The 13,628-nt window shown below is 49.9% G+C and overlaps 1 protein-coding gene across 1 annotated transcript; it reads left to right on the forward strand.

Annotated features, from left to right (window-relative positions):
- Positions 1 to 6,984: 6,984 nt before the first annotated feature.
- Positions 6,985 to 9,580, forward strand: LOC148696557 (uncharacterized). Its single transcript, XM_088693228.1, has one exon. The coding sequence runs from the start codon at positions 7,021 to 7,023 to the stop codon at positions 9,349 to 9,351; it is 2,331 nt and encodes a 776-aa protein (XP_088549354.1). The 5' UTR covers positions 6,985 to 7,020; the 3' UTR covers positions 9,352 to 9,580.
- Positions 9,581 to 13,628: the final 4,048 nt, after the last annotated feature.

Consider the following 13,628-nt stretch of genomic DNA (forward strand, 5'->3'; position numbering starts at 1 on the left):
AACTCTGCACAAATATAGTTTTGTAGATGGGTGGCAAAGAGAAGGTGATTAGTCCACTTAAAAAAGCACTTTTGTTCATGGAAGAGGGATATTCTCCTTTTACCGGAAGCCGGCCCTTCAGCCATCCAGAGCAACACCAACAGAAAAGATTGGACTTCAAAGAAAAATAAATCATAGAAGTGGATTTAGTTGGGTCAATTACCCAAATGACTTATTAGCACTCTCTCCAGCTGTCCTCCTTAAGCGCTCCTGCTTCGTCCACTCATTCTAATTGAGCACATTTTAATGTGCTCACTTGCAATTCGAATCATGGGTTATAAATTGAGATGTTATCTTCTATAGTTGAGATCTAATTCTAAGTAAACATGCAAAATAATATGCGAAATTCCACAAACAACAAATCATGAGTTACAATATCATAAACTACGGTAAATTACTAGTTCAAATCTCATAGACGATGACAGATAAGTTCAAATCTCATAAAAAGAGGACAAATCATAAGTTCAAATCTCATTATAAACTACGACAAATCATGAGTTCAAATCTCATTAGATGACGACATATCACAAGTAAATCTCATAAAAAGGGGACAAATTATGAGTTACATTACTATAAACTAAGACAAATCATGAGTTCAAATCTCATCATAAACTACGACAAATCATGAGTTCAAGTCTCATAAATGACTACATATCTGTTTGGGCCCGAAATATTATTGCTGGGCCGAGCAGCAGGATGTGCTCGGCCCAAGGAGATGATAAATACTATGGGCCGAATAATAAGGCCCGGGCCAGCTGGCAGGGTCGGCCAAATCCCATCAGAGGTAATCCGGATAAATAGAAAGGTCGAGGAAACCTGATGCAATTAGGATTCTCGACCAGCAAGGAATGAAGTCCCGAAAAGAAGGAAAATTCAGAATCCCAGTAGGAGTAGGATTGTTCGAGGAAGAGGCGAATTGGGAAAAGGACTCCCGATCCAAATCGGAGTCAGATTCAAGGAATGGGGGACTATAAATACAAGAAATCATGCAACAGAAAAGGACCTTGAACTCAGCATACAATTGCCCTGCGCAAAACCTCTCAATCACCTTGAGATTTTTCCTTTTCTTTTTCCTGCCGACACACCTTCAGTTTGGATAAACAGCACTGTGGAAGCAACCGGCGAGCACCTTCAGTTTGGATAAACAGCACTGCTGCCGCAGGATCAGCCGACCAAGAAGCATCTTCAGTTTGGATAAACAGCACTGCGTCGAGGCCGACCGATTATCTATCCAAGTCTCGGTCGAGGAAGGTTTTCGAACCTTTGTTGGCAGAGGTCACCTTACTAAGCTTTCTCGGCATAGTTAGGTGTTACGAATTACATTGCTCGGCGTACTGGTTGCCGAGTGGTTTTATGATTGGATACTCACAGGTGAGTTTCAGGGTTCGGCATTCCGACGGCCGAACTACGTTTACCATCAAGACATATATCACGTTCGAGTACCTGTGCCCATACACCTTGGTCTCGATTCGACGTGCTTATACTCTCACGAATATAATCACAGTGACCGAATCGGGCTCCGACGATTATTGAACTCCGCAGAATTGGCAGCCTTGTCTTCAGGCTGTAGAACTCAGAGACCGAGAGCGTTCCTTCCTCGGTCGCAATCGCAAGATACAGAAGTCAACGACGCGCTCCAAGCGATATCAACAAATTGTACTCCTCGGCCGAGCTCGGCCGACGAGTTGGCACGCCCCGCATTCAACCGAAGGACGTAGTTAGCTTACTAGTTGCTCGGCCTGCGCGCCACGTAGGTTTTGTAATTATTAGGGTCAACATTTTGGCACGCCCGGTGGGACCATTTGTGCTAAACCTTCGGAGTTCATGACCATTGAGACACGGTCTACGAAGCAGAAAACAACCATGGGAAAGTCAACGACTGACTTGCCAGTGCAAGGCCTTGGGCAGGATTTGCACTCTACAAAAAATCCGATCATAATTGCGCCGCCCGAGGCCACAAGTGTAACACGCCGAGAGAATGAGGTCTGTCTCGGCGGGCAACCTTACAACCCCGCAGTCCCGAATCAAACAGCTGGGGTGTTCATGGAAGGGATTGTGGAAGATTGTGATGACGATGGTGGGGAAGGTTCCGATCCACCAACTAGGACATTCCTTCGGAGACGACTAGATGAACAATATCGTCAGGTCGAGCAGTCGATTGGTCAGAAGATGAATGATTTGCTAGACGCAATACGTAGTAACAGCGATACACAGACCAGAATGCTTGAACTACTGGTTAGTAAAGCCTTCGAAGATGGCCAGGTCGGCCAGCCTCGGCAGCTCCCGACGAATTTGCCCATCCCAGCCGAGAGAGGGTCCGCTCGGCCGCAACCAGTCCTCTTGGAAAGAAGAGGACCAGGAAATAGAGCCGAGGGACCAAGCCAGGGAGAAGAAGCCGCTTCCGTAAACATCACCGAAGTCCAGAGAATGATTGACTCGGCCCTGAAGAAAGGGCCGAAGTTTCCAAAATTTATCCATCCATACCCAGCTTATGTAGAAAGGTTTGAATACCCACGAGGATTTAAGATCCCCGATTTCAGCCTCTTCGCCGGAGAATCATCTTTATCCTCACTAGAACATGTGGCTCGGTTCACAGCGCAGTGTGGGGACGTCAATAGCGATTTCACAAACTACGGTTGTTTAACTTTTCACTGACAGGCTCAGCTTTCGCCTGGTACATTAATCTTCCACCCAACTCCGTGCAAAGTTGGGAAGAGTTGGTCGAAAAGTTCCATGAACAATTTTATCGGCCAGGGATGGAGATGTCCGTATCGTCGTTGGCCAGGATGGCTCAAGCATCTGACGAATCTCCAATGGAATACCTAACAAGGTTTAAGTCGGCCAGGAATTGGTGCCGAGTACCACTCCCGGAGGTGGAGTTCGTCAGGATCGCCCTTAACGGATTAGACGTGGAGTATAAAAAGAAGTTTCTGGGGGCAAATATTCGAGATATGTACGAACTTGCTCAACACGTCGAACAATATGAGTATCTGCTCCGAGAAGAAAAGATATCCAAGTCACCATCCCGGGGGACGTTGTATAAGAACCCCACGGTGAGCTATGCATCGGCCGAAAGTGAAGACCCTCAGTATGTTAGTGTGGATGCGGCCGAGATAATAATAGACAAACCCTATGTTTGCAAGGCCTTGGCGCAAGTAAATACCAAAGACGCCAAAACCCGTTTGGTCACCGAGGAAACGAGTAAGTCATCAAAAGTATACACTTTTGATATCACCAAGGCTGATGCAATTTTCGATCAATTATTGGCAGCAAAAATCATCAAGCTTCGGCCGGGACATACTATCCCTAAGGCCGATGAATTAAAAGGAAAGATATACTGCAAATATCATAATTCTAATAAGCATGCAACCAATAATTGTGTTGTGTTCCGGGACACAATTCAAAGTTGGATCGAAAAAGGAAAGTTGAAATTTCCGGAAAAGATGGCGGTCGATGTTAATCCTTTCCCTTCCACAACGATTGGTATGGTGGATGCTCACATTCCCAGAAACAAAGGGAAGGCCGAATATGTCCCGGTGCAGCATATCCGTAAAGGGAATGGTCAAACAAGACTAAAGCTTGATATATTTTCAAATGCACCACCAACGGAACAATCGGTGCGACCCGCCGATGAGCCGATGACGAGGTCAAATTCCGACGAAACTTGTGGATCGAAGGTTTTATGTGACCATTGTAAAACAACAGTTGAACCTGGGAAGAAATCTTCAACCCCACCAACGGCCCCTACGGCGTCATCAAAGGGATTAGGTCCACGACGTCAAGTGTTCGACCGACTCGGCCCACAAGTAAAGCCGAAAGAACAGACCTCGGTCAGGCGGCGTCTTGACTTCGCCGCACCCTTCTACAATGAGGATTATTATTCGCGCAATGCCAACAGTTCGGGCTCGCCAGTTGATCGCAAAACTTTCAAACCACCAAGGACATCGGATCAACGCTGGTACAGTTACAATTCTCCGACAGGTTTGTATACGGCGCTGTCCAAATCCCAAAAACGTCGTCGTCAACGGATAGATTGCATGGCTCGGCGACGAGAAGCGCAGGCCAGCCCGGCCAACAAATGGCAACCAAAAAAGGCCGTGGAAGATAGTAGCGAACGGCCAACCCCGACTATCATGACCGAGTTAGCCGAAGGCAAGAAAGTAGCGGATGCTAATTTCGAAACCACCATTGAGGAGGCTGAGAAACGTATTAAGATCCTTCTCCGGCCTGGGGAAACGAGAGCTCGTCTAGAGTACTTTACACAAGAGGCCGAAAGGAAACTGTCTCCGTTACCACCGCGCGAGCCGTTTATCAAAATACGGCGCAACTTACACCCTCCATTCCTCGGTGCATCCATGGAATACATGCGAGAATTTCATAAGAAATACTCCGCAAATGATTTGTACGGACTCCCCAAGGCATGTCAGGAAGCCCTCGACTTAACGCTGACTTGTCCCGATGCCGAGCAAATTATCCAGAAAACTTCTGATCCAGCCATTAAAGCTCGGTTTCAACATATACGGGAGGCTCGGGTCCTGGGTTTTGAGGTCGATCCTTATACAGATATCGACACCGCCGAATTACCCTTCTCGCTTGAAGACCTCCAGCATTTACGTTATCATTTCGAAGTTTTCTCGGCTGTATCGCTTTTCGGCCTCACGGCCGACGAGGAACAACGGATAGCACGGTTGGATACGTATCTAGACACGAGGAACGCCCGTATTGCCTATGAAAAACGAGCCCGTGTAACCAAGGATCAACATGAATCTTCGGCAGTCAACATTGTCGAAGGAAATCGCCCACCCACATTCGATTTGGTTCCTACTTCTCAGATACCGGCTCTTACCGAGGAACTCAAAAGTTTAATTCAGGATGTTCCGCCAACTACTACTGAGGCTAGTTCTGCAGACGACGATGACCACGAGCCAATGGGTCCCTCGGTCCTCGAACATATGGAGATCAGTATGGTCCACGTCCTACCAGCCGAATTCCAGCCAGGTACCCACCAGTCGAATTTCTTGGACGGGGACGTAGTTACCGAGGAAGCAACGCAAGTAGACTTCGTCGCAAACGACGACGATAGAGAAAACCGAAGCGGGGACAACCTTACGGCAGCTTTGGCCGAGCTATTTCCCCGCTCCCCTTCGGTTAATCTCCAACACCTGAAGCCGTTGTATGTCACGGCTCATGTCGAAGGATTCCCCATTTCTAAGGTGTTCGTCGACTGCGGCGCCACAGTCAACATTATGCCAATCTCCGTCATGAAGGCTTTACGCCGTTCTGATAGTGAACTCATTCCGTCAGGGATTACTATGAGCAGCTTCGTCGGTGACAAGTCTCAGACCAAAGGCGTACTTCCGTTGGAAGTTAGCATTGCCGGTCGTCAACATATGACAGCTTTCTTTGTCATTGATTCCAAGACCGATTATAACGCATTACTTGGTCGCGACTGGATCCACCAAACCAGTTGCATTCCGTCATCACTCTACCAAGTCCTCATCTTTTGGGATGGCAAATCGGTCGTGGTCCACCCAGCCGATAACCAGCCATTTGAAACCAACATGATTCAGGCTCGCTATTACGATGATCACGTCGGCTACATCACCCTCCAAGGCCTTAATGAGGATGGGCGGCCGACGAGAATTTCGGTACAGAAAGTAATTGAGGTCGGCGCCGAGACTGTCCAACAGGATTCGGCGAGACTTGGCTTGGCAGATCTAGTCACCAACGCCGATGATTGAGCACACCACGCAAGAAAGGCGTCAGGCCGCGGTTTCATCTACAATGGAACGTCTGCTGGCCCATTGGTACGCCATTACCAAGCAACCGCACTCGGGCGTCAATTTAATCGAATTTCTGGCCGAAGCAGATAACGGCCCCGTTCTTTCTTTCGATAAAGTTCAGGCTGCGCCGGCCGAACTCGAAGACCATCGGCCTCAAGTCAAGGACCCGTTGGAGGAAGTTAACGTAGGCACGGCCGAGGATCCTCGAACATTGTTTATTAGCGCGTTACTCCCACCGTCCATGAAGGTCGAACTACGGAAGTTACTCCACGAATTTAAAGATTGCTTTGCGTGGAGCTATCATGAAATGCCCGGCCTCGACCGAAACCTTGTAGAGCATGAGCTACGCATCAAGGAGGGGTGTAAACCTTTTCGACAGCCTCCTCGACGATTTTCGAACGAAGTACAGCTCGGCATTAAGGAAGAATTAGTTCGGCTTCTGAAAGCCGGATTTATTAGGACCGCACGGTATGTCGAATGGTTGGCCAATATCGTCCCCGTGTTAAAGAAAAGCGGTGCCCTTCGCATTTGCATCGATTTCCGTAATCTAAATCTGGCTACTCCCAAGGACGAGTATACAATGCCGATTTCAGATTTATTAATTGATGCCGCAGCTAATCATGAACTGCTCTCTTTTATGGACGGTCATGCGGGTTATAACCAGATTTTCATCGCCGAAGCTGACGTCCACAAGACGGCTTTCCGATGCCCGGGGGCACTTGGTACTTATGAATGGGTCGTCATGCCTTTCGGCCTCAAGAATGCCGGCGCCACATACCAACGAGCCATGAATATGATCTTCCACGACTTAATCGGTACAATCGTCGAAGTTTATATCGATGATGTGGTCGTGAAATCCAAACGTCGTCAAACACATCTGGACGACCTGAGGCAAGCGTTCCTTCGCATGCGCAAGAACAAGCTCAAGATGAACCCGGCCAAGTGTGCTTTCGGTGTTTCGGCCGGTAATTTCCTAGGATTTTTAGTGCACCACCGCGGTATCGAAGTCGACGAAAATAAAGCTCGCGCCATCATTAGCGCCCCACCACCAACGACAAAGAAGCAGCTCCAGTCGTTACTCGGGCAGATAAATTTCCTCCGTCGCTTCATCGCCAATTCGGCGGGTAAGATGAAGGCATTCTCTACGCTCTTGAAGCTTAAGGATACCGACAAATTTGAATGGCGCGAAGAACATCAAATGGCATTTACACAAATCAAGGTGGCTCTTTCAACCCCACCCGTGCTCGTTCCACCATGTCGCAACAAACCCTTGAAATTATACATTTCGGCAGCTACTGAATCCATTGGTTGTCTCCTCGCTCAAGACAACAATGGAGGGCGTGAACAAGCGATCTTTTATCTTAGCCGAAATCTGAATTCACCAGAGCTCAATTACTCCCCTGTCGAAAAACTGTGCTTAGCTTTGTTTTTTGCTGCGTCCAAGCTTCGGCATTACATGCTCCCATCAGTAACGCAGGTCATCGCCCAAACAGACGTAATTCGGTACATGCTCACTCGGCCTATTGTCAAAGGCCGAATCGGGAAATGGACGCTCGCGTTATCCGAGTTCAGTCTTCAGTATGTACCCCAAAAGGCCGTTAAGGGGCAAGCTCTCGCCGATTTCTTGGCCCAACACCCTTCTCCTTATGGTTATGAGGGAGACAACGTCGATATCGGTTTCATCACCACGCGCGATAGTCATTGGACTATGCATTTTGATGGTTCCAGCACTTCGACCTCGGCGGGTGTGGGAATTGCAATTCAATCGCCTGACCACTGCCGATGGTATTTTTCCCTCAAGTTGGATTTCAGCTGCACCAATAATCAGGCCGAATATGAAGCCCTCATTATCGGCCTCCACGTTTTACACGATCTACGGGCCTCCCGCGTTCTCGTCCTCGGTGATTCCGAACTGGTGATTAACCAGATAAACGGCCTGTTTCGTTGCATGAGTTGTACTTTAGCGCCCTATCACATGGTCGCCACCTACCTGGCCGAGTCGTTCGAACGGATCACATTTGAACACATTTCACGCATCCACAACACAGACGCCGACGAACTCGCCCAGATCGCCTCCGGAGCACAACTCAAGGGGGGCAAGCTAGGCCGAATTGCAGTCACAAGTCTGCGCTCATACCCAGCCTTGATTAATCGGCAAACTCTCCAGCGCGCACACGTAATACGCACAAGGGTAATGTCTCTCCCATCCTTACTAGAACGAGGAGATCCCGTGGAAATATGTGCTGTCGAAGTAGAACCAAATGATTGGAGAAGGACGATGTTACGATACCTCGATAACCCCAATGGGAAACATGACCGAAGAATGAAGGTCCACGCCACGAATTACGTGTCGTACCAAAATGAGTTATACCGCAAGGGCGAGGACGGGTTACTACTATTGTGCCTCGGCCCACAAGAGGCCACCCAAGTAATGGCCGAGGTACATGAAGGAATTTGTGGGGCACATCAGTCCGGACGAAAGATGCGTTGGTTGCTCCGACGACACGGTTATTTCTGGCCCAATATATTAAAAGATTGTATCGAATATGCACGGAGATGCGTCCCATGCCAAATTCATGGACCTGTACAGAGAGCCCCGGCCGAATTACTACACTCGGTCACTAAACCTTGGCCGTTCAGGGGTTGGGCAATGGACGTAATTGGCAAAATCACGCCATCATCAGGGGCAGCGAAACACGCGTGGATAATGGTAGCAACTGACTATTTCACCAAGTGGGTCGAGGCAAGGTCATACGCCGAATTAACTGCTAAAGAAGTATGCAACTTCGTAGAAGAGAATATTGTGACCAGATTCGGCGTGCCAGAAACGATCATAACTGATAATGGCACTATATTTACGGCCGATAGGTTTAGGGAATACGCGGCAAGTTTGAATATCCGACTGGAGCAATCTACGCCGTATTACCCACAGGCAAACGGGCAGGCCGAGGCAAGCAATAAAGTGTTGATCGGCATCCTTGAAAAAATGGTAAAAGAGAAACCAGGGTTGTGGCATTTGAAGTTAAATGAAGCATTATGGGCATACCGAACTTCACCCCGGTCGGCTACTGGAACCACTCCCTACGCGTTGACTTATGGACACGACGCTATGTTACCAGTCGAATTGAGTATAAGTTCGTTGCGAGTAATTGAGCAGAATGATTTGTGCAGTATTGAATATAGTCAAGCGATGCGACAAGAGTTAGAAGACTTGGAAGAAAGTCGAATCGACGCGGGTAACTTGTTGATAGCACAAAAGAAAATTGCCGAGCGAGCATATAATCAGCGTGTAAGACAAAAAACGTTCGGCGAGGGAGAACTGGTTTGGCAAACTGTGTTGCCTGTTGGAATAAAAGACCCCAGATTTGGCAAGTGGTCGCCAAATTGGGAAGGGCCATTCATCGTTCACAAAGTCCTCGGCAAGGGGGCATATCATCTAAGAGATCGGACGGGTTCAGTTCACAAATTACCGATTAATGGAAAGTTTTTAAAGAAGTACTATCCAATTACATGGGAAATGCAAGAGTAAGACCATTGTATTGAGAGCAAGACGACCATTGTATAGCAAAACGACCATTGTATTGATAACAGAAAATCATTACAAGTACAAATACAATGATGAACTCCTAAGGGGTCGAGGGGAGGTAAGTCTCAAGGGCAGCTTTCAGCTCCAGCCACTTCGCCTCGCTCAAAATTATCTCAGCCTGCCGCGTTTTCTTGTTGCACTGCAGTTGCTGGATACGCCGTGCGCCGGCAGCGAAGGCCGTCAGCCGAGACTTGTTAGCCTCGAAATCCTTCTCAAGCTCGGAAGCAGCAGCCGACCTTTGACGTTGAAGGTCAGAAATCTGACGCTGGAGGTCAGAGATCTGGAGATCAAACTCGGTCAGCTTTGCTTTCTTTGCTTTGAAAGCCTCCATCTCTACTCGGCCAGCCTCATGCGCAACCTTGGCCACCTTCAAATCGTCCTCGGCCTGTAGGGCACGCTCAAAGATAAGAAAGTGTTGCCGAGTCCGCTCCAGGAGGTCGGTCAGGAAAGAGATGCCCTCCGGGCTCAGGTGACCACCGCTGGCAAGGTCATTAAGACACTCCCCAACAGAGTCAAGGCCCTTGCTCCGGAGAGCTTGGGAAGCAGTCAGAGATAGGACTTCGTGCAGCTTCACGAAGACTTCGGCGGGGGTGTCTTCTGCCGATTCGGCCGGAGCTGCAGAGGAGCCGACCTCCCCGGTCGTGCTTTGAAGCAGAGCGTCAAGTTCCACTTCCCACGATGGCTGTGCGCATAAAAGGAAAATGTGAGGGAAAGTAAGGCGTGATATGGTGCATAAAGAAAAAGGGGATTGTTTTTAGACCTGCTGAGAGGAGACTTCGGCCATGCCCTCTGGGTCATTGCTCGAACCCAGGGAGCTTAATGGCCGAGCCCAGTGCCTTAGACCGCTACGCAATTCACGCGGCCGATGGAGTTTATCTACATTTGATGGCCACGACGGCGGCCAGGAAATATAGACAACGCCCCTCGGCGCGTAAAATTGCCGGTGAAATGAATGTTCAGGCACCTGACATTTAATATCGTTTCAAAAACAATGTCACAAAAACTCAAAACACAAAAGAAACAATACTTACAAAGGCCGAAGAGACTTCCTGTGGAGGAATGGGAGGGTCTTCGTCCTGCGGGTGGATCGGTGACTCAGCCGTGGCCTCAGGATCGACCATGGGTCTCTTGCCAAGTTCCGCCGCAGTAGGACGTGGTCGAGCGGTCACCTCGACTACAGGAGAAGGATGGACGGGAGGAGAGTTGACTGGTCGACGGCGGCGTTGCAGCGGGACTTCGTCACTCTCGCTCTCGACATCCTGAACAAAAAGAGAACAGTTAGCATTACGATCAGAAACCTAAGGAAGCAAGTGAAAACAGAATTATACCTCCAAAACGACCGGTGGAGACAAGGGTGCCTCAGGTGCCGCGACCGACTCCGAAGCTAGAGCGGGTGCGGCGTTTGGATCTGCCGGGGAAACAGCTGGAGGATTCGAGGTTGGGGAGGCCGCGGCTGCCGGCACAGACGGAGAGCCGGCGGGAGCAGGCGTCCCAGTAGTATCACTGGGAACGACATGAATTTCCCGGTCGCCCTTCTTCGCCAATTTCTTGACACGTTTAGAAGGGCGAGGGGTCTCCTCCGCAGGCTCGGCCTCTCGGTGGGGGCGCTTGGAAGGCACCGATCGCTCGGTGACAAGGATTGCCTTCTTGGGCACTAGCTTCTTCGCCTTTGCCACCGCAGCGACTACTTCGACCGCCTTCGACCCACGACCCCCTGGAGCAAAGTAATTAATAACAGGGACGAGAAATAAAACAAAAGGAGGAAAGAAACGGAAATACTACCTTGGGCCGACTCCTTAGGGTGAGTCGAGGATGCTGATCTGGGCCGATCGCCGAAGATTTTCTTTACCAGATCTTCGGCCGGGGCGCCGAAGAAGTCTCCGGTATATTCCTCCCACCAATCCCCGAAGGTGTCAGTTCCCAAAGACTCAGGAATCGTCGGCCGAAGCCGAAATTTCTTGCACTTCTCCTGGAACTCCTGGTCTGACGTCTTGCATTCCCTTTCAGAGGAACCAGTAAGACGTCCCCGACTTAGGAGCGACCGAGAGGCGAGCAGGGGGACTGGACAGCCTTGAAGATAGCCGAGCTGCCGGGCGAGAAAATGAGGGTGATAAACCTCCCAGCTGGCTCGGCGAGCATCGCAACCAAGAGGAAGGTCGCGAGCCAAGACAAACGACCCCCAGCGCTGGCGGATGCCCGCATCCTCAGATTCGGCCCATGCTGCCGTAGGGAGTCTAAGCGAGGATGGGTACTCCTGGCGCCGACACACCAAGAACTCGTCATCCGAGAGGACGTCGAGGCTGAGGAAGTGTTTGAAAACCTCGGCTGCCCGGTGAGGTGGCGCTGGTCGAGAGGCCAGTTGAAGGCCGAGGGCGGCCGTTCGCTGGAAGGCAGGAACCTCCGGTCGAAGGGTGGAGAAGTAGACCTGCAACCAGAGTTGGAACACCCAGAGGGGTCCGTTCTGGTGCGGGTCGATCTTGCCAATGGTCGCCTCGGCCAGGCAGCGGTAGAGGTTGGCAAGGATGGCTGGACTGAGCGCCAGCAAGCGACCATTAGCCAGTGCCTGGGCCACCGGCATATTCTCCACCAGGCATTTATTTGACCTGGTACAACAGATGAATTTGTTGTACCAGTAGAAGAGGAAGGCCTCGTGCTCTCCCTTCCTAAGACCTTCTTCGCCTCGGCCGGCGAAGTGAAGAATGAGCGTGTTATAGTTGAAGAAATTCTTGTGCAGCTTCTGAACTTCTTCCCTTGAGGGCTCCCGGTCGTCCCGGCTTAGCGTCTCGACGGCCCTTTCGTCGAATAGTGCCTTCAGGTCGAGAGGAGAAGGGTATCCGGAAAGGGCAGCGTCAATAGGAAGGCCGGTCGGGGAAGTCCCAAGGATGGCCGAGACGTCAAGGATTGTGGGGCCGAGTGGGCCGAAAGGCAGGATCATGGTGTTGGTGGCCGAACACCATAGACTCAGGGCCGCCATAAGCAGCTCCTTATCCATGGCGACCTCCATGGTCGACAGGATGATGGCATCATAAATACCCAAAGCCTTCCATTCCTTGGAGAAGAATGTGCTCATCCGGTCGACCCAGGCAGCCCAAGCTGCAGTAGTCGACGGCCAGGCTCCCTGAGGCCGCGCCAGAGTCCATTTCGACCAGTCGAACCCCTGCAGCAGGGGTGTTAGGCACTGTTCCTTGAGCAGGTTAGTGACAGACGACGGCACTGTGTCTCTGAAAAGGGGACCCAGAATTTGGTGGGTCGTGGCCATGTCTTCTTCAAATCGTAGCGTCTTGACGGCGCTCCGGTCGACGAAATCCTTGCACTTGTTGATCTCATCAGAGAACTTTGAAATGAAGGAGGCCATTTGTGGAGAAGTGATGTTTCTGGAAAAAGAAGGTATTGCAGAAGAACTGGAAGGTTTGATTTGAACGAACAAGGATGAGGAATTTGAGATTTTAGAATTTCTGAAAGCGTAAAAGGCAAATGGCAGAAATATGGGTATTTATAGGCCTTTCAGGATGAATATCAAACGTCTGGGATTCAAAAGGCACTGGTTCAAATTGGGGGGAAATTTAACCGGGAAAGGCTCAATCATTTCGGATATTTTGGGAAACTGCGAAGAGGGGATCGAGGAGTCGAAAATCCAGGACGCACGATTGCGTGCGACGCCAGTTTTAAGGCATTAATAAGGATGAGACGTTTCAGTTAGCGCACGGTTTCGAGGCCCACGATTGAAAGTTTTAAGAGCGGCGGAGAATCGGCACGTGGCCACGCTTTGGGGGCAGCAAGAAAAGTGCAATCATGCTTCATAAATGCACAGGAATAACGGTCATTAAGTTCAAAAAAGCAATAAACGTTTTCGCTTCTTCAAGGTCGAGGCCCGACCAAGAGCTAACAGTCGGCGACCTCAGAAGCGAGGGGGCAATGTTTGGGCCCGAAATATTATTGCTGGGCCGAGCAGCAGGATGTGCTCGGCCCAAGGAGATGATAAATACTATGGGCCGAATAATAAGGCCCGGGCCAGCTGGCAGGGTCGGCCAAATCCCATCAGAGGTAATCCGGATAAATAGAAAGGTCGAGGAAACCTGATGCAATTAGGATTCTCGACCAGCAAGGAATGAAGTCCCGAAAAGAAGGAAAATTCAGAATCCCAGTAGGAGTAGGATTGTTCGAGGAAGAGGCGAATTGGGAAAAGGACTCCCGATCCAAATCGGAGTCAGATTCAAGGA

Source organism: Pyrus communis, chromosome 5 (assembly GCF_041283825.1).
Source record: "Pyrus communis isolate YQ-2024b chromosome 5, ASM4128382v1, whole genome shotgun sequence".
Classification (NCBI taxonomy): domain Eukaryota; kingdom Viridiplantae; phylum Streptophyta; class Magnoliopsida; order Rosales; family Rosaceae; genus Pyrus; species Pyrus communis.

Bases quoted from the DNA above. Each gene is read 5' to 3' on its own strand.
- LOC148696557 (XM_088693228.1), top strand. From the start codon at position 7,021: ATGGCATTTACACAAATCAAGGTGGCTCTTTCAACCCCACCCGTGCTC.